Consider the following 26,646-nt stretch of genomic DNA (forward strand, 5'->3'; position numbering starts at 1 on the left):
TTTATGGTCTCTGCACAGGGGATATGTACTAGCCAGGCTTTTCACCATAGGTGTGAAATATTCCTCTGTGAGCTCTGAGGATTTTTTTCCCATCTTTTTTTGGTCAAGCTTGATGCAGATTTATAATCCTAATATTCCTGGTGGAACTGACTTGATGGTGCAGTCACCATCAAGCAAACATTTTGGTGTTATCTCTGAGAAATTAGAAAATAAAAGAGAAATCTCAGGTAAAGAACTTCTTTGAGAAAGAGATACCAACTTATTTTGAAGCTTATCCCATTGGATACATTTTAAGAGAAATTCAGCTTTTTGTCAGGAAGACTGATCTTTTTTTTGTTTATTTTAATATTTTGTATTTTCTAAGATTAACTGTTAAATAAAAAAGCTTAATAGTGATAGTAAGAATCATCTGAATAAATAAGGAGGTTTTTGAGTTGTAAAAATGCAAGGTTATAAGTCACTGTTTACTCCCTGTATCTCCAAAATGTGCATTGAGAAGACAGTGTCTAGGCTTAAGGTTTCCTGTGATGAAATTAAATAGCAAAAGATTCCAAAGATTTGTCTGTTTATACCATCTGTCTAATAATAATTAGAATTCTGTTTCTTTTATTTTGGGGCAAGAAATAAAACGTTTGAAGTACATTTTGGGAATAGAGTACTAGGTTGGATACAAAGTTGAGAGACAGTAATGAGCTGGAAATCACTTTTTTATTTTCAACAAAAAACAGTTCAAACATGAAAAAAAATTTCATATCTCAAATTCTGTTCTAAAATATTTAGTTTAGAAGTCTTTCCTTAATCTTTCAAAATGTTTCATAATGAGAATGCTTTTGCATATTACGTACTAATGGAAAAGTACTGGTGCTGTTTTACCTGGACAAAAATAAAACAAGTGAAGGCAGAAGGTGACTCTTTTCAAACCTCTAGCTCAGTCTAGCTGTAAGAATAATATTAAACTATGGCCAGTTAGGAATGTCTTCTGTTGCGACCTTGGACACATATTTAGACTGCTGGTTATTCTTCCTCTGATGTTTATTGAAGCAATTGGATTTTAAATGAAATCTGAATTCATTTGACCTGGGATTTTGTTAGTAGGTGAATGCACTCTGTTTTAAAAAATAGTTCAACAAAAGGGACTGATTTCTATAATAAGGCAAATGTAATTAATGTATTGTTTTCCTTGATTGGTTTCCATATACAAGCTTTATTAATGCCTTCCATCTTTCTGACAGGTTGTGAAGATGAGAAAAGATGTGAAGAAGGCCAGAGTCCTGACTATTCGCAGACTAACCAGACACATTGGGAAATTGAAGTTGAAAAAGTCAGTTTTAAATATCAATGTTACTTGTGTGTTTTTAAATGATTCGATACCTTAATTGTTTTCCCAAAAATGGAGAAGTGAGAGAAGCATGTATTACATTTTAAACTTAAGGCACTATGATGCATAAATTCTGTTTGTCTTAATTTTACATCACTTTAGATAGAATAAAAATAGTATCTAAAAAACAATTTCATAAAGCAGAATTGGGATAACTTTTTTTTGAGGGATTTAGTGTATTGGAACTTAATCCAAATCACTTGTAGGACCTTCTACAGCACTTTTAACAATGTCAGATTTGATCTGCTAGGTTATTCAGCTGTTGAAAGTAAGTTATGCAACATTTTCTCACTGCAGTTGTCTTTAAGGTTCTATAGCAAAAAACACTGTTCAGTTGGCATAGATATAGAGGTCATACTTGTTTTTTTAATAAAATAAATTTAAATTCTATTTAATTAAGTTTATTGATTAATTAAATAAAACAGTTTAAAGTTTATAATTAATTTTAATTAATGACTTGGGGTTATAATTTTAAATAATTTATTTTTTTAATAATGAGTAAACAGATAAACATTTTGTAGATTAAAAGATAACTGGCCCAGAGTAATTTTCAATGTGGCTTATTGGAGACAATAGAAGATACACCTGTGACTTTGTTCAAAGTGTAAATTGCCCATACTGGTCTCCCATGAGTTTAGCATATTGTGCAAAATAGGAAGCAAGGCCAATGATCTTTTAAGTATTATACATCTTAAAATGTAATTCCAGTTGAGAGATCAGTGTCTCCTGTACATTGTTGATAGGAATTGTAGTTACTGTTTTCTAATGAAATAACATTTGTCTGTCTTACTGTTCTAGTAAATCCCCTGGTTTTTTCCTCTGTTCAGAACAACAGAAGCATTCAACTGTTTGCTAAAACATTCATTTAACAAGGGAATCTGTTTATGCTCACTCTTGTGATATTTTTATTTTGCTACTTAGTTTTAGCGCACAGGGAAATAAAGTGAACAAAACCCAGATTTTTTTAATGAAGACAGACTTCATTTGCAGGGGTTCAGAAGACTTGAAATTGAAGAACCAAAAACGAGTTGAGAGATTAATTGAAGAAATCCATGCCATGAAGGTAATACCATGTTTAGATATTTAAATATTAGAGGCAATTAATTTTCGTTAGGAAAAAGCTTGGTCTGTTTTCTGGGACTGTACTACTGGAACTTAACTGAAATATTTCTAGAGTCAGCTTGGTCATTAATGTAACATAGCTGGAAAATTATGAATATTTGCATATTTCCATGTTTGTTTGCCACATCAATCAGAGGTGTTATTTGATTCTCAAGATTGCCAGGCTAAACATGAATTTGTTTAGAAATGCATGGTGCTTGAAGTTTTTACTGTAACAGTTAAAGTGCAGAAGTTAAAGTTCTCTTGCAGCTCAGGAGTATGGAAGGCATTTTGTGTGCCTGACAACACTGTATCCTTATTATCAGTTATCTTAGTTTAAGTATGATGCTACTTGTATTTTACTTTCAACTTCAAAGTTCTGTAGTAGTTTGAAATTTTAGCTGCAAGGAACTGGTAACACTTGAGTCAGACCTTTTTTCTCTTCAGCCTAGCTGTGTTCCTATGCAGCACAGGAGTCCTGCATAGGCCAAGATAACTTTTCACATGAAATGGGTGGGGGTTTTGTTTTTTCTTCATGGTTATAGTCATTAAATCACCCTTACCGTTCTGTTTGGTTTGGGTGGGTTTTTTGGTTTAACTTTTATTTTTCTTTTTCTTCCCTGATCCTTTGGGGTTTTTAACATTTTTTTGTAGTTTTTCTCCCCTGATCCTTGCGCAGATCTTGGTCTTCAAGAAAGCTGGTAACTGGAAAGCCTTCTTTGACCCATTTATATATGCTTTGTGCCAGATTCACCAGGTGGAATCATAGGGGTGCTCAGAAATCAATAAAGAGGAAAAGAAAATGGGTGGCACTATATTAAAGGGTAAAGCACTGGTCAAAGAACATGACAGTCTTATTGAGGCTTGCTGTCAGTCTTAAACTTGGTCTTGTGACTTTTTTTTTATTGACATTTATGTGTCTATTGAAGCATGATGAGACTTCTGGAAACGTTTCTCAATTTGTATGAGTAAATATCAAGTGATAAGGTGTGGTGTAGGACTGGAGCTCACAAGCCCATGTTTTACAGGGCTTCCATGAGCACTCCTGAGAGGGTTTTACTGCAAGATCCATTCTGCACGTATCTTCCAGAAGTGTTTGCTTTGTCCACATTGTGCTTTTCCTTCCAGGATTGGCTAGTGTAGACATCTTAAAGGCTATGTGCACTCAGGACTATATTGGCCAAGTACATTCAGGCCGTTTCTTCGGTTGGTGTTAATGAGTGCAGGACTTGTAAGTGTTAACTTTAAGGGTGATTGTCAAGGGAGGACAGATTTGTGATCTGGAGAGCTGAAAGCAAACAAATTTTGCTTTGAAATAGTTTTATTAAAGGGAGGAGTCTTCAAAGTGAGCAGCTGAGAAAGAGGAAAGGCTCTCCCATTTCTCAGGCCGGTAGCTAGTAAATGTGCTCGGTTATCTGAAATTGTGCTGTAAGTGGTCTTTATTGTTAAAAAAAATGCACTCTTGTATTAATTATTTTTCTATAGCAAAAGGATTGGCTTTTAGTGGGTTTTTTCCTTTGAAAATTAACAAATAAGACACTTACTATCTCTACAATGTATTTGTTTCATAGACAAAGGAGAAATTCCTGTTTCTTATGAAAAACCTAAAAGGCAGTAGTTGTTTACATATTTTCACCACTTGATTTCTAGAGTAAGACAGCTTTTTAGAGTTGGAATAGAAAATTTTTTCATTCATCATGGAAGAGTAACAAGACAGTTTTCACAGAAATTGTTGATATTATTTAAGATAGGGGAAATTTTATGTTGGTATAAGAACACTCCTGTCAGCCTTTTGTCTTAAGTTACTGATCATAGGATTCATAAAGAACTCTTAGCATAACCTGAATGGATATTTGAAAATTTTTAGGAAATAATGGACAGATTAGAAATTGTGAATGAAGCAAACTGGTAAGCAGTCTACGAAGTTCCAACTTAGAGCAGGCTTGTATTATCCAGTCTATTCTAGCAGTTTCCGTGTGTGGATCTCAAACATTTGTCAGAGGAGATGCAAATCCTTTCAAAAGCGATTGACTGTGTGCAGAATATAGGAGTTGATAATTTTCCATGTAACATGCAGAAATAGTACATAAATTTCTATCTTATTTGTTTTATCTAAAAAAAAAAAGCCTTCTTGCTTACTGAATGTTTAGTCTGGAGGAGTATAGCAAGCTGCAAAGAGAAGTTCAATTGAAAAGACAAAAACCAGTAAAAATAATTATGCTAGCCATTACTCTGGTTTGGAGGAAAAAGCAGATGTTACAGCAGAGTTTGACAGCATGTGTATTTTCAGATCAAAAAATATCTTGAGATTGCTACTTAAAACTTCTAGAACTTCTTTATTGGTTGGACAAAAGTATGAGGGGTTGCTATAGACTGAAGAAAATACATCTTTGAAAGAAAAGGCAAATACTACAATTTTTCCTTCATTTTTCCCAGTTGTCAAAGATGGCACACCTTTTTCTAAATAGACATTTTTCTTTTAGTCGGGAACAAACTCGGACTACCTTTCTCCTGCTGCATATCCAGAAAAAAACCCCACCAACCTTCTGGGGACTGCTGGCAGGAATAGTCTTTTGTGAAGGACTTCATATATCCTGATGACCTCAAAAGCCACAAGAGGAGGATTCCCTTTCACAGAGAATTTGTTTCAAGCTCAGGGAAGAGGGACTGAAATTCTGGGACCTTCACACTGTTTTCTGTTTTACTGAAGGTTTTAATGTGATGGCTTAAGTTTCTTTTACTCAGGAAAATAATCTGAGGAGTTGAAATCTTAATAAATGAGAATTCCTTGTTGCCTTAAGAATTACATTTCTGCATTCAGCTGCCTGTAAACCCACAAACCTTTTGTAGTAGTTCATTTACTGGGGGAATCTGTTTCTTGGTCAGCACAGTGCCTTAATATGGCTGCTGCCACTTCATGGAAACTGTTATCTTTCATCCAGACCGTAACAAAAAAAAAAAATTAAAAAAAAAATTAACTGATGGTTCATCTGTTTTTAGATTCTGGCTGCCTTCAGCTCAGCAGGACTTGTAAGAGCTGCTGTCCTTCTGAATGAGGCAAATGTGAACTTTGAATTATAAAATCTTACCTTCTCTTTCTAGCGTGGATCGTTACTTATTACGAGTCTGATGTTATAAGGAGGACATAATGCATACAATTATTTGATAACTCTTGTCTTATCACTAACTTTTGGAGATGCTTTTTTCCTGTCTTCAAGTAGACTCTAATTGGACACAGCTGACATAATTTCACTGGAAATATATTTCCTTAGGAGTAGGATGTAATTAGATGCTCACTTTTCAGTAAATACTGTGTCTGTTTACTTTTTTTTTATATCCTATACATAGTCACACATGCATAGTTCTACATATATTGAAAACTTCGGAACTGGTGCTGGGCTTCTGTTATTTGAATTTGCAAATAGCATATATTGTTGTATTATTGTTGGAATTATGTTTAATTTTTGATTCTATATGTTTTCATTGTTAGAACTGGAGATTAAAAATAACTTAATTGGCAAATACAATTAATAATTTCTCAAGCACAACAACCAGAGGTAAACATTGTGGGAAGTGAGAACAGTTAAAAATTGCAGCTACGTGGATGCAGGAACTGGATTAATTGTTTGCAGGAGTTCGCAGTGCTATTGGAATAGTACGCTGTTTTCTGAGGCCTTCAGATTTTGTTTTGCCAAAACTGTTTAAAGTATTTATTTAACGATTCATGAAATACGAGAATAAGGAACAGTATGATCCTTTCTAGTCCTTCTAATAAGATACTATTTTTTTTAAAATATAAAATTGTGTATACTTACAGGAATTTTTTTATTTGTTCATCAGGGTTGATGATACTTTCAAAATGGATGAATTATCCATTGTTGAGTACTTTTAACCATATTTAGGAAGCTATGATACTACAAAAATTTCTTTACACAAAAGTAACTGTCTAGTGATGTCTTAGCAATGTGTAGCTTATCTTGAATTGTTTCAATTTCTTGACTGAAATTAGGTTTGAATACAACTTTATATGTATGTTTTGCTGTGTATTTAGGAGTAGTGTTTGCCTTTACCTTACAATGAAAACCTTGGTATGATGGCAGGTGTTGCTACAGCAATATCGTGTTTAGAGGATGCCTGTTAATGAAGTACAGAAGAAAGGCTGTTTGCAGTGCTTGAAGGGAAATATGTCTTCCAGTTGTTGTGAATGGGCAAAAACATGGGCAGCTGGGGAAGACACTTCCTTGGTCCTGAAAATAATCACTGGAGAATTGGATAAGGCAGTACAACGTTCTTGTTTACATACACATAAAACACAGTAATTATCACAGAATAAAGAGTTTAGTACGAGAGATACAGGAGTGAAACAGTGTTTCATTCTAAATTATTTTCTCTTAACTTTATATTTTAGCAAGATATGAACAGGAGTAAAGTATGAACTCCAGTATTATCGTCAAGCTTTTGAAAGCCAAATTGTTAGATAAAGGTAGAGCTTCAGTCTGAAGGATGTTTTCACAGTCTTTGGCCTTGGAACAAAAATTGTCTTATTTCATGAAAGTAACAGTGATATGGATGAGAAAGGGCTTTTGCTTAGGACTGGGTAACTGATAATTTTAGAGTAGGTCAGCCTAAGGAGCTTGATAGATCTTTCTTCTGTCATCTTTTCGCATGGAATTTTTGTCTCTGGAAATGCCCAGCTTTTTCAGAAAGCCTTATCATTTTCTTCTAACAGTAGTGGTGTCTTTTTTGGTTAATGCTTTAATCCTGTAGCCTTGGTTTCAGGTAACATTTCACTGTAGAATTGCTTTGAGTAAGAGTGAGGACTAATTCACTTGGAGTTTTGCTTTTTCTTTCTCCTAGTGTATGTTTCCCACAACAGTCTTCCATATTTTCATTCATAGTAGATAGCAGACTTTCCTATTACTATTACAGAAACTTTAAAGCTTTTTTTGAAAGATTAATGGAAAGCTTTTAAAATCTAGTGTAGTCATCTTAGGAACGGTCCTTGATGCTTCTCATTAAAAGGCAGAGGCAGGGGTGGTCCAACTTGCACAGTGGTGTGGGTCAGATGCCACTTACAGACCATTTCATGGAAGCTAGGAGTAGAACTCAGTCATTTAGCCCTCCTTCAAAGGAGCAGTGCACATCCTTGCCTTGGCAAGTGTCTTGACTTGTTATCCATACATGATGCATTTCTCTCCAGTAATGCAGGAAACTTGGTGCTTTGGGTGGTGGATAGATCCATGTGTGCATTGGTTGGATGTACATGTGCAAGAAGTCAGGCACTTTAATGAGACACTGAATTTTGCTGCTTATGTTCTCGATAGCACATTGTACTTTGTCAATGACGTTATGTGGCTCTTCTAGGTAATACATGCATTGTAAGGCAGATAATTTTTATTTTACGAGGTCTGAATATTCATTCAGATACCTCAGATTCTGTCAGGGCTGAAGTAGAAAGCTCTTCCCAATAAGAAACTGTGCAAAGAGTGCTTAACACAGAAGATAGCATGGATAGACAGTGTGTTCCTAAGCCCAAACACAAAAAGGCAGTCCACCAAAGGTGGAAGCAAGGACATACTACCTGGGAAGAATATAGTGACACTACCTCAATGCACAAATAATGTTAGAAAATAAAAAGCTTAAATGGATTTCCAACTAGTGAGGAATGTGAGGGTCTGCAGGAATCATAGAATCATAGAATGGTTTGGGTTGAAAGGGACTTTAAAGATCATATAGCTCCAACTCACCTGCCATGGGCAGGGACACCTTCCACTAGACCAGGTTTCTGAAAGCCCCATCCAGCCTGGCCTTGAACACTTCCAGGGATGGGCCATCCACAGCTTCGCTGGGCAGCCTGCTCCAGTGTCCAGCCACCCTCAGAGTAAAGAATTTCTTCCTAATACCTAATCTAAATCAACCCTATTTCAGCTTAAATCCATTACCCCTTGTCCTATCACTTCACGCCCTTGTGAAAAGTCCCTCTCCAGCTTTCTTCTGTAAGTACACTGGGAGCAAAAGTAAAGCTAAAGGAAAATAAGGGTCCACAGTTCAGTGAGAGGCTATGGAAAAGGGCAAGATATTCAGGGTGGGGGTTTTTCTCTTGTTTTTTACTGGTTTGTTCTGCTCTTCGGCCTCTCAGTTTCCAGAGCCTACAGGCAGAGTTTGTGGGAGTGAAGTGTTACCCACAGCAGAAAATGATGCCATTAAGGAATGCATAAGTCAATTGGGCCTGTACAAGTCCATGGGACCAGATACCTTATACTTGGGATGCAGAAACAGCTGAATTATATCATGATGAGGCTGCTTTCATTGTTTCTGAAAGGTCACAACTGAAAAAGGTTACTGATGTTTGGAAAAAGGCAAACATCCTATCAACTTCCAGAAGGAGTATCTGAGAAAATGCAGACTGGTTAGTCTCAGCTTAAATCTCTGGAAAAGTTGTGGAGCAAGTTTTTCTGGAAGCCAATTTCAGGCACAGGAATTAAGCACAGGAAGATGACTGGGAGTAGCCAGAATGGATTTACCAAGAGTCAATTGTACCTAACTGACCTGATCCCCTTCTGTGATGAGGTAATTGTGCAGACAAGAAGGAACCAGCAGATGCTGTGTACCTTTTAGACTTTTAGACTTTTAGAAAAGACTGTGACACTGTTTTATGTAATCTCCTTATAGCCAAAGTAGGGCCAGGAAGACAAGGAAGGGAAAGTTGCCCTTTGTGTGAGAGAGCAGCAGGAATTTATAGAACTCTGCCTTGAGGTGGATAATGAGGCAGTTCAGAGCATAAAGGTCAGCGCTAGCAGCCAAACATAATACCGTATCTACTACACCTACCCTGATCAGAAACAAGTAAAAGAATCACAGCATCATTTAGGTTGGAAAGGGACAATCACTTTCCTAGTCCTGCTGGCCACACTGTTTCTGATACAGAGATGAAGACCCCCTTCCAGATGACTTCATGTACCCCATCCCCTCGGCAAAGAACAACTTCCCTGTGTTACGCAGCTCCTGCCATGCTGGGAATTTGTATCCAAAAAAACACTTGTATTTCTTAATCTGTTCTACTGATAACCTCTAATTTCTGAAGTAATTACATCTTTTGGATTTACTTTTCTTTGAGATTTGCTGGGTTTGAAAATCTAGCAAAAATACACATTACTAAAATCACTGAACTTTTAACTGACTTTCAGTATTACCCGCAGAATCCAAAAATGATAGTGTTGTTTTAAAAATAATATTTCAGAAGTTTCAAATTAGGAAAAAAAACCACCTTTTTTTTTAATGTCACCAAGAGAGAACTGTTCTGGGATTCATGAATGTTGGAATGTGGATTCTGAACATAGCTGAGGGACCCCAGAGGTAGATAGTATTGGGGTTTTTTTTAGGTTTGGGCTTGTTCTCAGGTAAATAATAGAATCATAGAAGCATTTAGATGGGAAAAGGCCCTTAATTTCATCAAGTCCAACCATAAACCTAACACTGCCAAATCCTACCATTAAACCATGTCCCAAAGTGCCCCATCTACACATCTTCTCAATACGCCCAGGGATGCTGACCCAACCTTTTCCCTGGGCAGCCTGTTCCAATGCCTGACAACTCTTTTGTTGAATAAATTTTCCCCAATATCCAAGTTAAACCTCCCCTGGCACAACTTGAGGCCATTGCCTCTCATGCTGTCGTTTGCTACTTTGGAGAAGAGACCGACCCCACCTGCCTACAGCCTCCTGTCAGGCAGCTGTAGGGAGCGATAAGGTCTCCCCTGAGTCTCCTCCTGTCCAGGCCAAACACCCCCAGTCCCCTCAGCCGCTCCTCATCAGCCCTGTGCCCCAGCCCCTTCCCCAGCCCCGCTGCCCGTCTCTGGACACGCTGCAGCCCCTCTACGTCCCCCTTGCAGTGAGGGGCCCAGACCTGAACACAGGGTTCGAGGGGCGGCCTCAGCAGTGCCCAGTGCAGGGGGACGGTCACTGCCCTGGTCCTGCTGGCCACACTGTTTCTGATACAGAGATGAAGACCCCCTTCCAGATGACTTCACGCAGCCCATCCCCTCGGCAGAGCACAACTTCCCCGTGTTACGCAGCTCCCGCCATGCCGCCCAGGGCAGTGCGCACGTGTCCCGTGCTGTGGGCTGGAGCACCGTGGCAGCCTGCCCTGTCAGGGAGCCGTGTACCAGCAAGGCCCAGCCTTGGGTAGTGTCCAGCCTCCCCGTGCTCCCCAGCAGCACCCACAGCGCTGGCGCTCTGCCATGGGTGCCCTGCCTGCCTCCTCGTGCCCTTGCCTCCCACCCCCTCCCAGGCCACCCCGCGCTCCATCTGGCCCAGCTCTGGGGACCTGCCCCAGCCCCTCAGACGGGGCGAAGGAAGCCCCTGCACCACCTCGGCGGGGCAGAAAGACCTGCTCACACCTCCACCCACCCCACCCCAAGGAGGTGGAGGTGGAGGACGTGACTCCCAGTCTACAGGCCAGCACCAAAGGTGCCGACGCTGCAGACGGTGACGCGGGCAGGAGAAAAGGGAGGTGGGAGGATGGCCCTGCGCTTCTGTGCGCCTGGGCAGCCACTTCCCACGTCGTGTGCAAGGAGGCTTTAGGGCAACAAAATGCAGGGCAAGAGAGGAAGGGGGGAAACCCAAACCGGAAAGGGGCAGAGGCAGAATGGCTTCCCCAGGCAGTCTCCCGTCCCGTTACAGAGAGGGCCCAGCCCGCTTTGCTTTCCAGACTGGGCCCGTTAATGCGTGGCTGCACATGCTGTCCCCTGCCTGCGCTGGTGCCAGCGCTGGCCAAAGCCCCCTCGCCTGGCGCCGCTTGCTCCACCACCAGCTTTCCCCCATGGCCACGCGCACCCTGCCCAGGGCGTAGGCGGGACCTTCTCCAGACCACTGAAAGAGGCCTGGTGTCCACAGCCTCTTGCAGAAGAACAGCACCACCAGCTGCTGCAGCAGTGTAAACCACAGGTGTCGAGCAGTCCAGGAGGTTTTTGGAGAGGGCTGATGAGAACTCTCTAACACAGGTGATGGAGGAGCCACTCAAAGAAGATGCTCCCCTGGACCTGATAGATACAAGGAAGGAAGAACTGGTCGGCAAGAGGAAGGTCAGGGGCAGCACTGACCAACTCAACTGTAGAAGGGAGGTATGCGAGGTGGAAACAGAGACAGGTGGCCGGAAAGGAATATAGAGACGCTGTCCAGGTGTCCACCTGTAGTTGAACATGGCGAGGGACATGAAGGGCAAACACAAAGGACTTCTGCAGGAAACAGCAGCAGCCAAAGGAAGACTAGGCAAACCGTGGGCCCACTGTTAAGCAGACGTGAGATTTCTGATAAAGGACATTAAAAAGGCCAAGGTAGGCCATCATTCTTGATTGCAGTCTTTAGTGGCAAGAGTAGCCTTCAGCAGTCCTGGGTCCCTGAAACTAGTGGGGAAGTGCAGACCAAGGGAGATTTGCGGTTGGTGGAGGAGGATCAGGTTAGGGAACATTTAAACAAAGCAGACATACACGAGTCCATGGGACCTGCTGGAGCGTGCCCGTAAGAGGAGGCTGGCCCTTGTTGCCAGTGTTGGTCACTTTTGAGATGTCCTGGTGGGACCAACTTGGGGTGTGCGGGCAGAAGGCTCTTGACAGCTGGGAAGAAGCCGGTGTCACTCCTGTCTTCAGGAAAGGCAGAGTGGAAAGTGAGGGGTACTGCAGGCAAGGCAGCATCTCCTCAGTTGCTGAGGTGATGGACAGAGCAAGGAACACTGAAACCCATTCACAAAACCTAAAGGCCAAGCAGCTGATTGGGCATAGTCAGCATAGATTTGCAGTGGGCAAATGACATTTGGCGGACTCGTAGCCTTCTACGGTGAGGTGAGTAGTGTGGTGGGTGAGATGCACAGTGGTTGTTTCTCTGTAGTTCAGTAAAGCTTTTGACACTGTATCCGGTAACATCCTCACAGACAAACTGAGGGGGCAGGGACTGGTTAAAGGGACGGTGAAGTGGGTCAAAGACCGGCTGGACTGCTGAGCAAAAAGGGTTTTGGTAACAGCACGACTGTGTACCTAACTGGAGGCCAGTAACTGGTGGTATAGTGCAGAGTTCAGTGCTGAGGTCTGTAGTATTTACCATCTTCACTGACAATAGGACAGAGCGTGTGCTCGTGAAGTTTGCAGAAGGTGAAGAATTGGGAAGAGTACACCAGAAGGTTGCTGCCATTCAGAGGGGCACGGTCAGGCTGGGGAAAGGGCAGAGAGGAAATCTCTTGAAGTTTAGCAGAAGAAAATGTCAAGCCCTGCCGCTGGGTAGCAGTAAACTCTTGCAGCCATCTATGCTGGTGACTGACAGTCTGGAAAGCAACTTTGCATGAAGGGACCTTGGTGTCCTGGTGGACATGAGCTGACCGTGCGCGAGCAAAGCAGTCTTATGAGAAGGAAGGCCATCAGCCTCCTGGGTTACATGAGGAAAGGCATTGCTAGTAGGCTGAGGGTGGTGATCCTTCCGCTCTGCTTGGAACTGGTAAGACACATCTGAGGTGCTCGGTCCAGCTCTGGTCTCCTGAGTGCAGGAAAGACATGGACATCCTGGATCAAGTCAGATGAAGGGTCATGAAGATGACTCTGGGACTACAGCATCTAGGAGCAGGTGAGAGAGCATCAAGGAGCGTGTGAGAGAGCTGGGACTGTTGAGCCTTGAGAAGGCTCAGGGGGATCTTACCTGTGTGTAAAAAATACCTGATGGAAGTAGTTGTGCCCACTGACAGGACGAGAGGCAGTGGGCACAGACTGAAATTGAAGAAAGTCTGTTCAAACTTACAAGATCAGTTTTTCACTGTAAGAGCGATTAATCTCTAGAACAGATTGATCAGAGAATTTCTGAAGTCTGCATTCTTGGAAATACTCAAAACTTGTCTGGATGTAGCACCGAGGAATCTTTTAGTGGAGTTGCTTGAGTAGGTGTAGTTGGACTAGAGATAGAAACTGTAGTGGGAGTAGTACTCCAGACCTTCCTTTGCAAACTCTACAACTCTTGGAATCTGTGGAGAGAGATGAAGTGAAAAACTGGGCAATAAGTGTGGGTGAAAATCTTTCAGGTCTGTCAGGTTCAAAGGATTATGATCAGTGGTAGAACATCCACGTGGTTGCTGGTGACTAGTGATGTCCGTTTAGGGGTCTGTGCTAGCAAAAGTACTGTTTGCTGTGTTAGTAGTACCATAAACTATATGGGTTGCATTCGCTGCAGGTTTGTGGATGATACCAAGTTGGGGGACATGGATGATATCCCTGAGGGCAGGGCTGCTATTCCGAGGGATCTGTGCAGAGTAGAAAAAAAAGCTGAGAGGAACTGCATGTAGTTCAAGAGAAGCAAATGCAGTTTTGTGTCTGGGATGGAGTAGCTTCATGCAGCAGTCCAGGCTGGAGACTAGTTGCATAGAAACCAGCTTTGTGGAAAAGGATCTGGGTGTCCTGATGGACAGGAAGTTGAACACAAGACAAAAGTGTGCCCCTGTGGAGGGGAACTCCAGCTGCGTTCTGGGCTAAATTAATGTATCTGGCAGGTCCAGGACAGTGGTTCTTCCCCTTTATTTGGTTGTGGTGGGACTGCAGCTGGAGTGCTGTGTCCAGTTCTGAGCTTTCTAGTAAAGGAAAGACATGGACATACTGGAAAAAGTCCAGCAGAGGGCCACCAAGCTGGTCAGGGGCTGGATCACATAATATATAAGGTAGGAGAGCTGTGTTTATTCATGCTTGATGAGAAAAGGCTAAAGGCAAACTATATTACTGGCTGTAGCTACCTAGGGTGGCCTGGGAAGATGGAGCCATTCTTTCTTCAGAGATGTCCAGAGGAAAGATGGTGGGCATAAGTTACATCCTGGAGAATTCTGACTTGCTGTGTCAGGAGGAAGGATGGAATTCACCAATGGGGTTATAAAATGCTAACACAGATAGCAAAGAGAGGGTATAGGATTTCAGCCTTTGGAGAGTCAAAATTCAAGGGCCCTGAACAACCTTCTCTGTCTAGAGCTTCTTTGGGCAGGTTGCACTAGATCTGGAAGTCTCTTCCAGCTTACATAAGTCAATGTTTACACAATTGTAAGTAGGAGGAATTTTCAAGTTAGGAACTTGAAAAACTGTAGATGTACAATAAAATTTTAGCTTTAGTTAGGAGTAAAAACCATCTTATTTGGTGCGTTATTTTTCTACTCTTTGAGAAATAGCTTTGGGAATAAATCAACAGAGTTGCATGCCTAGGTTTTGATACACATGAATAACTGTGTATGAACTATGCTATACTGTAGTTTTACCTTCCAAAGAGTGTGTGGAAGAGCATCATAAACAGTACTGAATATAGGCAGCTAGATCAAGTGCTTGTGAATATACTGTGTGGAGCAATACCATACCTCTACTTGTCTAGACATTGGAATTTAATGGTGTTTCATTTTATAAACTTAGGGATATTCTGTGCTGTGCTAGTTTGTATTGTTAAACTGGTACTACAAATAAACAGACAAAACCTGTACACTTCCCGTACAAAAATGGCAGAGAAATTTATATGACAATCAATGTCTCATGACTGGAGGCAGGGAAGATAGTGTTATGTATTTCTGTATTTAATTAGTTGCAGTATAGTGTTTTATTGTCCTTTCCATATGAATATTAACAAATCTTGGGCATTGGATTAGAAGGGGAAAAGGGTTGGTTGCTGTAACTTCAAGGTCAGGGTTTTGCCTCTTTCACTTTTACAGTATGCTGTCTCTCCAGCTTGTCTATCAAAACCATCATGATAGGTGGTCAGATGTGCTCACTGATACCTTTTGCTTATTTCTAGTCATGTAGTTCCATGGAATTACTCTTCTGTAATATCCTTGTAGGAGATAATTCCTCAGTAATTAATGAGCATTTTGTTCAGAAGAATTACGATCTTCCGATACTGAACAAATTCTTACTTAAAAAACCTAACCTCATTCTATTTCTGAATAAAAACACTATATTAACATTGAAATAACGAGCAAAGATGATGTAACGCTTCCAGAGGGAAGTACAAGAGTCTGAACAAATATAAACTATTCCTGGAGCCGATGCTGTGTGTATGTAGTTGTTCTCTAGTCAAAACAGCAAATATGTTGCTTTGGAATTTATTTCATGAAAATTTGGTTTATTCCTATCAATCAATATGTGTGTGGACTTATCCATAGAAGTGAATGATGACACCTTTTTTTATGAAAACACAAATGTTTTGTTCTTCATAGCTGAGATGGAGTAAAACTATACAGAAGTGATGAACTGAATGACTGTTGGGATGCCTTTCTCAGAGTTTATAAGGCTTGGCTTTTGATATTCTTGACTAATAAGGATGAGGGGGGAGTGCCTTGTCAAGAGGCTACATAACCATGTCTCCCCTCTATACCCACTTTCCTTGAATATTCCTACCTACCATCTTTTTCTGACACTCATCTTAAAATGGTGAGAAGGCAGGTTGGTATGCTCTGACTGAGTTCTGTTCTGTTATTAATTTTCATAGCATTATATTTTATATTCACTGATACCTCACTTCTATTCATGTTTATGCTACAGTGAGAACCCCCATACTTAATATAACTGTTTTCTCAAGTCAGTCTCCTGTTTGCTGCTCTTGCTAGGTGAAAACAGGGCAACCTTAACAATCCTAGTGTGAGAAAGCTGTAGAATATGATAGATATTTTTTTCTAGCATAAAAGAATACTTCGAATCTTAAGGAAAACTGAGAGAAAAATAGTGTGCGGGGCGAATGTTGCACTGTACAATTTTAATTTGAAATGAGAAAACAACTGACAGCCATTTATACTGTTCTATTTCATTATGATAACAAAAGTAAGGCTTTTATTTTTTTTACCACCAAATACTCTTTTGGATTGCATAAAAAAGGATGGGATGCATTTCTTAAATATAAAAGTCAATAAAAATATCACCAGCTTCATTTTCAAGACTTCATCATTGACAAGATATTTAAATACAAGCAGTTATATGCTTTTTTTGTCATGCACTAGATTCTTTGCTACAAAGTGAAAAACAGATCACAAAGGCAACTTTTTGTTGGATTTGAGTCAACCTAAGGAAAATATTAAAAGTAGGTTCTGAGTGAAGGTTGTCAACTCTTAAAAATATGGCTTGCAGATGAAGCTTTTTCCTCTTGAGTCTTGCATAAGGGTTATACTATCTTGTTTTTTTGTAAGGATGCAAAATAAGTTATTTTCACTTTTTAAAAAATATGGCTTGCAGATGAGACTCCATCTCCTTTCAGAATTCTGCATAAGTATTTTTATTGTTTATTTTAATAAAGAGGCAACCTTTGCAGTAGTCAAAAAACAAATTAATGCAACCCATATGCCTTAATTTATTTGAAAATTGACCAGTGACAGCAAACCGAAACACTTATTGTTATTACTATTCAAAATAACAACAGAAGTGTCAGCATGTTTCTGTGCTCATTTTGAAAATATTTATGTATATTCCAAACAGTTTTGGGTTTTTTTGTTGTTGATTTCTTATATCATCCCAACATGTATTTCACTTCAGTGCACCAACTTGGGCCTCTTTGTAAAACTTCTCCATAATTCATGTAAACCTGAGATATAAAAGAACGTTTCTCTAAGCACTGCATACCTTTTCTTTACATTTTGACCATCCCACGCCAAATTGTACTAATACTTGCCAGAGAAGATGGTCCTTGTGAGATCTCTGAGGCAGTTCTAATTAATTTCTTCCTGTATACTAGCTGATCTTTGTACTTAATTTATTCTGGAGAAGCTAGGAAAAGTATCTCTAGAAAACAGTGAATCTGCTTAGTATGGTGGATCAGTGTTAAAATGTCTCAATATCCTTGAACAACGTTTGTCTTTGGGACATTTTAATCTGAAGAAGTTTCCCACAGAAATTTGGTCTTTTGTTCTTCACAAAAGAAATTATTCTTGAATATTTTAAGAAAGGTTTCATTCTTAATTCTAGTTGGAAGGGAGAAAAAAAGAAACAGGAGACCTACTGTGAATATCTTTATAGTCACTTGGAAACTAATTAATTCAGAATGGTGACTGCAGCTGCTATGATTCCTTATTCCAATTGATGGTTTTGTGTGTAAAGTCTTATTTGCCCCATGGTTGCCTCCTGCTTACAAAAAAAATCTTTTCTGGGAATGTAATACCAATGTAAATATGACTTCAGTGCTGGACAGACTCATTGGCACTTTTATTAAAGAATGGATTTTGTGAACACATGGATGAATAGGATGAGGCAGAATAATTGTACTTTTAGGAGATGAAAGTCATGCCTTGCAAATCAGTGGGAGTTCTTTGAAGGAATAAATACATACAGACAATGTTGCTGATTGAATCTGTGTAGTGTGCCAAATTTCTAAAAAGCCATTGTCCAGCTTTCACCAAACTCTGGTGTTTTTTCATGATGTTTTGTTTTTTAAAGCTGTTTGTGGATATGAGTTTTCTTCTTTTAGTCACAGAGTTAAATATAATAAGTGGAAGAGAGGAATAAATGGTTAGCTTTCATAGTGTTGGAAAGCTAACAGTAAAGTTCTGTGGAGATCAGTGCTGGAAATTACTCAGAAAAACAGAATGGATGACAGAGCTTGATAATCCAAAATTTCAGGATAGTGAAGATACTAAGACACTGCAGAGCAATATTACAAAACTAACTGGGCAATAAAATGACTAAACAAATTCAGTGGTGATAAATGCAAAGTGATTCATGTGGCGGTGGTGAGAATTACATGTCAAATGGTTCATTTTCACTGGACTGAAACTGACTTTTCGGTGAGGAGATTAGTATTGAACCCATAGGTAGTTTTGTGAAAATGCTGTATTGATGTTTGGCATCTTGAGGCAGAAGACAGTCTGTTCCTATTTAAATGAATTGTTTTACCATATACTGCGTAAGTCATCTTAGTCTATTAAAAAAAAATAATCTAGTAAAAACATAAAGAAGAGCAAAGGCAAACTATTGATGTTGGAGGTTTACACAATTCATGTATTTGTCCTGGATAGTTCTTTTGCACTCCATATACCAATATTTTGCCCAGGAGCTTTTAGCAGCCACTTTGAAAATCTGTAGGTACTGAAAAAAAATGGTGTTTTTCATGTTTTGTTGCCAGATCTCTTCTTTCCACCTTTACCCCTCACGTTGGGCAAATGAAGTAGCAGGTTTGTCTTGCTCAAGTTTCAAGATCTCTAGGAAAGGGCAAAAAGTAATTTTTCTTCTTCCGCATGGTGCTTTTAAGAAAAGACTAGATCCTGGAGATGTACTGGGAAGGGGAATGGAAAAAGGAAATTATTTCTTTCCCCATTGTGTCTAAACTTTGAACTCTTTTCCTCTATGCCCTCTGGAAACAGGCAAAGGGGCCCCGTATATTATATGACTGTGTGTATTCGTACTCTTCTACATCTTTCTGCATCTTTTCAGGTTCTTCTGTTTTTCTTAGTCAATTCTGTTTCCATATCTATTTCAAACCAGAATCTAGCGAGTGGGGATCATTAGCTGGATTGCAGTCATTTGTCAGTTGCTGTCTTCATTGGGAACGTTGTGAGAATATAGCACATAACTTTTCCTGGCTGCTTTGGTGGCAGTCTTGCTGGCTTAAGCTCCTGCTGGGAGAAAGGAGACTAAACCGAGTAAGAGACAGCTTTCTGCTGGTTGTGCATAGCGTCCCCTTCTGGCAGGTAACACTGTTTTTCTTTAATTTTTACAAAAACAGTTCATCTGGCAACCAGCAATACTGGCAACAGTTGTGAATACCGGGGATAGTAATTCAAAACCGAAGATAGTTCCAGCCAACACAGGACTGCTTGGAAATATGTTAACCCTGAAATTGCATGTGGTTGTTATTTTAATATTAGAAAAGCAGCGTGGAACAAATTGCCAGTACAGAGTGAAATTACAGATTGTACCAGTGCAAATGAATATTGACATTCAGAACTAAAAGATGTTTGAAGAAAAAAATAATATTCAAATAAAGATAATTTTGGCATCATCATGCTCGCTGTACTGAATAATCCAGTGAGCTCGTTTTTTCCTTTTTTGTAACTTTTCTTTTGAATGTTTGTAAATGTAGTTTACCTTCATAATACCTTCTACTTCTGAAATTGTCACAAGATTACAGACTTGCTAACACTTCTTTTTTGTATCCTGTGGTGAAAATGGTTGCTTGCTCCTTGAAAGTGGCTACTGAATCAGATGGGAACCTCCAAAATTAAACAATTCATTTAATCTGATTGACTAAGTAAAATGCCAAGTTCACAGTGTTCGTCTCAGTGGACTGATGTAATTGCTGGCATTTGACTTGCATACCTCTTGAAATATTAAATTAGTTTATAAACGTGGCAGAAAAGAGCAGCCTATACTTGCCAAATAAAGTTTGGGTATTTTACAACAGCTTAAACAAACTAGCCATGTTAAGTTTTCTTTTGGGGAGTTGTTTTTGCATTTTGTTTTGTTACCAAACTGTATGAATTAGTAGTCTTTGCCTCAGCTGCATGCTCTGCTTTTGAGAGAGCTTGTACAGCATATCAGAATAAGGATATTTAGCTAGATGAAGGTGGTAACCATTTGGGCAAAATTATGTTTATAGAAATATTGTGTACTTTTGATTGACTATTTTAATAACTTTAACTTCCCAGAGAACAATAAAAAACTGAAAACTATAAAATTTTGTAGTGTAAAACTTAGTAGATGAAAACTCACAGGTTGACATTGAATTTCACTTGGATCTAAACTGAGACAGCAATACTGTAGACATTTAGTAATGTTTAAAATCAGTGCCAGCAAAAACCTGACACCAGTGTAGTTTACAAAAAGTACAATTGCTAGACAAGTTCCACTTGAAATACATTCTTGCGTTCCCAATGATTAACTGTAATTTTGGAGTGCTCTTTTTTTTAACAGGTTAGCAATAGTTAGTTCCCATCAAAATCTATATTTTCATCCAAAGTGAGATCTATATTTTCATCTAAAGCCATATATTCATCTAAAGTGAGATAGTTCTACAGGTTTCATTTTTTTGGGAAGTTCTGTTCTAATAATTTCCTCTAGTTACTTATTTAATTTTGATTTTTTGAAATGAGAACTAAGTTGTACAATTTTTTCTTAATCTGTTCAGTAGAATTGCTGCCCAAGTTGTTATTAATCCAACAAGGCTGAAAATTAATTATTTTAAGGAAGATTATCTTTTATTTTGAGAAATCATACATTAAATTAATAGACAAGTTAAAACCACTTTAAATTCTATAAAGCTTTTGAAAGAATAAGGCAGTCGATGAAACACGCAAAGTCATTAAAAAATCCATGATTTTTTTAGTGTATACTTTAGGAAAATTAGCAACTGTAGAACCATTTCTTTTTATGCTTTCCTTCCTCTTTGTAATAGAGAATCTAGATATTTGATAAGTGAAAAATACTGTAATTATGGTAGGACATAATAATAATAATCTTCAACCCTAACAATACAGGGGAATGTATTTAAATTATAATTGACTTAATTTGTCTGCAATTAGAGAGAAAATGTCTTCATTTCTACTGGATAAAACCTCTGGTTTCAGTATGTGATGATACAGAAGCAAGTCATCCAGTCAGGTTGCTGGGAAAAGCTTTGTTGGTTGGACTGGTGGAACAAAAAAAGATCTGTGGAATCTTTTTTTGTTGTGGTTTTGCTTTCCTGTAGTTGTCTGTTCCTTATAACACAGGTATTTACACAGTATATTACATTATACTAGATGAAAAAGATTGGGAACCCATCTTCCCAAACACATTCACCCTACAGTCGTTAATTATTGTCTTTTATGGTCTCTGTTAACACTTAGTAGAGTACTGTGTATTTTTATAAGCTTTACATGTTTGCATGGCTTAGCTTTTGTGCCCATCTGTAATTTTAAAAGTAAGGATTTATTCCAGTGAGGTGCTGCCAGTGCCTTGTCTTTCCTTACCTAAGCATTTTATAAATGTTTCTATGTCTGTTTCGAGTATTACAAATAAATGCTTTAAATTGAATTTTATTTAAATCTAGCATGAACTGAGTGTGGTTTGGGAGGCATAGCAAGGCCATTATGTGTGTAGTGGGGGGATTCTGTAAACTGGGGGAGCTGAGGTGCTGAAGTTTCCCAGCACATCCTTTGCCCTGACCCCCAAGTGTGATTCAGCCAAGAACCCCAAGAACGAACCCCCATTTCAGCTACATGGGCCAGTGGGTGAGCTGACAGAGGATTGGTGGGTGCAGCTTTTTTTCCAAATTACTGTTGAGGAAGAAAAATAAGTCAGAAAAGCTTCTAGCATGGAGGTATCTAGATACCTGACTCATGAAGGGCCGTAATATTCTGAGCAAGTGACTTGTGACAGGGATGGCCCTAACAGCACCATCAGAGACTCCCTGTGAATCAGTCTGTGTGAATCTGATTCTCACCTGTGAGTTCAAGACCTCAGTCCTCCTCAGCAGTAATTTGAAACCCTTGCTAACTGTGGTATACACAGCCGCGTTAGGTATATTGTCTGCCATGTGCTGCAGCAGGAGGCAATGGCATGGGGTTTCAGTATTGAAGTGCTGAATTGAATTTCTGTTGAAAAATACCTGGGTTTTGCTTGCCATACTTTCAGATTGTGCTGTATTTTTAGTAGAAATATATGGGTGTGAAGACTGGAGATTTCTAGGGGCGGCTAGCAACAGAATTTTTAGTAACGAAGTAGTGCTAGTATATCCATTTAAAGTAATGTATGAGCTTGTGGTTTTGTTAATTAGAAATGAAACAATTTAATGATTATCCAACCAATTTATTAGCACTAAGTAAAATAAATGGTGCAGTTGCATCATTCGGGTGTTCTCATGTTATTTGGTCAGAGGTGATAAACAGGGTTTACTTGTCACTGTCAACAAAGCAGGAAATCATTAAAACAAAACTCTGAGTCTTTAGGTGTCAAAAGCTTTACTGCAGAAGGTGCAGTCACAAACAAGTAATAAATACAGTGTTCTGAGTTTACCTAACGTCAGGTTACAGTTAGAGAAATTTGAGACAAAGCAGTAGACTTCTCTGGAAGGATTTTACGTAATTTAAAGGTGATGGATAAAGATGAGAGTGACCTGGATTGCCTGGATTCCATTGAGGAAAAAAGTAAAGCCAAATGGAAGATTAAATTTCCAGGAGTAAGGAAGACTAGAAGTTTTTTGTGTAGAATGAGAGTTCTCTTCTTTGTATTACCAAGATAAATACTGTATACCATTTTATTCCTATTTTAAAAAGTTATAATTAAAAAATGAGAGCAAATGCAGAAAAGACTTACAGAGGTTGCATACGGACGAATGTTTATTCTGTGGTGCAGGAAGGTCAGGACTTTACTCAAAAGAGGGCTTGAGAGGTGACTTGGTAATAGTGCGTAAGTACTGGTAGGAAGGCAGCCAGCTATTCAAATGTGCTTAATTCTGTCTGTTGGTTAAATTACATAGTGATTTTATAATAAAGCAGATATCTCAGTGTAGTGCTGATCTGTTCAATAGACTTTATTAATAAGCTTAAGACATGCTTAACTAGACAATATCAGATTTTTACTTACTAGCTTAAATTTTCTGTCCTACTGTTCTGTTTATTGATTTTATCCAAATGCCCCTCCTGGCAATACTATTCATCCTGGTTTCACATCTGCTCAAATACGGGCTTGGGAGAATATGGCCTGCGGGGTGGATTTATTTTTTACATAGGCAAAGTGCCATTTAGTTTGTTACTGGTGGTCCACTAATGAGACTTATATCTGTAGAAATTCTTGTGTGTGTGTGTTTAGATATATTTGGGTCACAGTTACTGACAAAGGATTTGGATTTGTAAACTGTCAAGGGAAAAAAGTGTCATTTTTTTCTTCATAATCAGTTTGGTGTGACCAATTAGAGCACTGCATTTCTTGAAAACAGGCCTTTGTAGCTGAAACAAACTTGCAGTGTTATCATGGATTTAGTTTCTTTTTGAAAAGCATATGAACTTCCAGGTAAACCATGGCTGCTTTATTTCACTGCTTTGAAGATATACCTTTTTTTTGTACTTTCACAATGGTAATATTTACACTAAAAGTCGAAGACTACTTTTGGTCTGAATGACTAAAATACTGAACTTTTATAGACTTAGGGGAACAAATTGGTTATGACAGGAAGCCATGCAGTAATTAAGTTATAGGGGGAAAAAAACCAAGTTATGTTCTGAAATGAGGTTTGGGGTTTTTTTCTCTATCCTTTTCTCCTTACTGAGGAACCTGGAAAAATGACAGAAAACAGCAAGTGCAGTAATGGGTAACAAACTGCAGTTGAGATTTCACCAGAAATATTTGAAGTGTTCTGTTATGTACTGGTATATACCCTGATTCTGTTACTTATTTTTTTGCATAAATTACTCCATTTTAAGACAAAAATCATCTTCTGAAGGTGGTCTGCATGGAGTGGTTTCGTAAGGAAAGGCTTAACACGTAGAACTGAGAAAATGTGAAAAAATAATGAGGAAAATGAATGCATTGCATGATAAAGGTAAAAGGAAAATACTAGTCAAAATTGAAATAACTTAGTTTTTAATAGTGTGAGGACTCATAAATTGCTTCCACAGGCCACTACTGGCAAACTTTTTTTTTTTTTTCAGAGTCACCTAAAACTGCTTTCCACAGCATAGTTGGGAATACATTTTTTGTGAATAATCTTGTGTTTCTGAGATGTGCCATCCGACAGGGGGTTTTTTGTGTCTTTTCTGTCTTCCAGATGCTATTCGATAAATTACATTTCCATACCCATTAAGTCAGAAACTGTGTCTTCCTCAGTATCACTTGGATAAAATGCTGTCTGAGTAAGCATTAGTCGTGTTGGCATGAAATCCTATTTTCAGATGCCATTTATGCTTGACATACTTGTGTTCGATATAGTCTTGCCTTCCTGTATAAGGCAGCTATAGTTTATTGAAATAAGTTCAGCATCTAAAAAATGAAAACCCCAGACTTTGCTGTTCTAAGTTTTTGTAAGCAGTGGGGTAAGTTTGCTGTCTCTGGTATGGGACCGGCCTCAGAGCTGCATGGCTGCCCCACAGCTACCCCCGCTGCCATGTCCCTCCCTTCCTGAGCCCCAGCACTCCCTTTTCCCAGCCCAGGCCAGTCTTTGCCCACCCATAATTAGTTTTTCCCCAAATTTGGTATTCCAGTGACTTTGTAGGCGGTCTTGGCTTCATGTGTTATTACCAGTGTGGTTACCTTGGTACCATCAGCCTTGCAAGATGGCTCCCCTGAAAGCTGCCCTGTACTCCACCTTTCCATGGAGCTTGTCTGTTTTTCATGTAACTCTGCCTTAATCATCTGTAAAATCCAGCCGCTCTGTCAGCTTCTCGCATTATCTGTTACATCCAGCAGTTTTCTTATGTCATGTCCAGTAGTTTCTCACATCCTGTTTATTCAACTGAACCTCAGGCCAAGGCCTAGCCCTGTGCCGGCAGCTGTGATGAGGTCCAACCAGCTGGCGGGCTGCCTTGCCTGGCGTCCCCCCGCTGCCCACCGGCGTGCGGAGCAGCTGCTTGAGCGGCAAACACCTGGAGGAGCCTCTGTCTCCACATTGTGAACTTTGTTGAAAAATAGTGCAGGTCCCAGCTCTGAGAGTCAGGCTGGTCCTGCTGCTGCCACTCAGTTGCCTTCGCCACCTCCTTGCAGTCTCATCTGGGTTGCTCCTGTGGCAGTTGTTGGCTCAGCTGAGGCACCAGGACAGGGCGAGCTACGGCGTTGTGCTTTGTGTTGTGTACATCAGCCTCTTCTCTTGCACAAGTCCCCGTCTCTGAAAGGGCATCATGACAGAAGTTGAGATAGGAGTGCAGTCTGTAATGAAAAGGATTGGTTCCCCTTGTTGCTCTACTACGCGTTATCCATCAGCGTGCCAGCATTTGCAATCTAGGGCACTTGGTGCTATCAGCGCTGGCAGTGTGTCTGCAAGTCGGTAGCTCTTGTATTTGCAGTCTCTTTCCCACAAGAGAAAAACATGGTCAGCATGCAGGGAAGCATGCATGTTGATTCCAACAGTTGATTTTCTGTCATCTCTCAAGAGGCAGTCACTACTTCAACACCTTACTTTTAAGGCTTGTTTTTTTTATAGGTATTTGGAGGTTGTTTAAAATATTTCTCAGAGATGATTTTCGAGGGAAGAGAAGTGTCTGTGTTGGTTGGGGGGGCTGGAGGACTTTGTCTGTATTTGTCTAATCTGGGGTTATCGTGGACCGGATACTTCATGAGGTATCGTATTATCTGGTTCCCTCTTAACTTTTGTATTCCCTCAGCACTTGTAACATAACTTCTCATTAATCTTGGAAACTTATTGGCACAGGATATTATGATACCATTTCAGAAAGCAGCTGTAATGTGTGAGGGCATGTGGAACATGGTGAGAGCTTCATTATGAGCCTCCAGTAGCAGACCTTTTCAAAGCTAAGGGTATAGTAAGTGAAGGGAGAAGGGTATAAACAAAAACAGAGAGCGGAACAGAGCTGATGGACAAGGGATAATGGAGATAGTGACAAAGACAAAAAATCTCCAGTCACTAAGTAATGGGCCATTAAGAAGCTACTGGTATTGCTTTGGGGAAGGTCAGCCTGGACTTTGTAACTGATAAGGGGAAGCAAGATGACCTTGAGGATTTTGGGATACCAGGGGACCTGTGGACTGTATGAAATTTACTAAACAATGTTTAGGGGGCATCAGTGGGAACAGGTATCAGAGGGGGCAGTCCCAACCAGTGCCAGTCAGTACACTTACCTGACCAAGCCCTGTGTCTGATCGCCACAGTCTGTATTTTTTGTATAAATCCTCGCTTAACTCTGTGGAATCTCACTCTTCACCCTGTGTGTGCGAGTTCTGTGGGGACTAGGTGCCAGCTATGGGAGGGACTGGCATGAGTGGGTGCAGGACCAGAAACTGGAGTCAGACAAGGGTGTAGGTGCCCCAAGCCTGTGGTGTCAGACGCAGAAACAGGTGAGGGTCTTGGCTCCAGCCACGGGGGCAGGAGCAACACATGTCCTAGCTGGGAGGACAGGGACTGTGTGTGCTCTGGGTACAGCTGTGGGTGAGACTGCAGGACAGGCTCTCAGCCCAGCATCTGGACTGGGACCGGACCACAGGTCGCAGCCCGCATGCCTGGTGTCTGCTGCTGATGGAGGCAGGCAGTGTCTGTATTTTC

General features: G+C 39.9%; 1 protein-coding gene across 1 annotated transcript in view; it reads left to right on the top strand.

Annotated features, from left to right (window-relative positions):
- Positions 1 to 1,229: 1,229 nt before the first annotated feature.
- SRFBP1 (serum response factor binding protein 1) overlaps positions 1,230 to 26,646 on the top strand; it is a gene marked incomplete at its 5' end in the record, with an annotated part of 55,147 nt that continues 29,730 nt past the window's right edge. The window contains 2 exons of the mRNA XM_037373817.1: positions 1,230 to 1,321; positions 2,369 to 2,441. Of these exons, the coding sequence (XP_037229714.1) occupies positions 1,230 to 1,321; positions 2,369 to 2,441 (165 nt within the window). The remainder of the gene's footprint in view (positions 1,322 to 2,368; positions 2,442 to 26,646) is intronic.

This window comes from Falco rusticolus, chromosome Z, assembly GCF_015220075.1.
Source record: "Falco rusticolus isolate bFalRus1 chromosome Z, bFalRus1.pri, whole genome shotgun sequence".
In the NCBI taxonomy this organism is placed as follows: domain Eukaryota; kingdom Metazoa; phylum Chordata; class Aves; order Falconiformes; family Falconidae; genus Falco; species Falco rusticolus.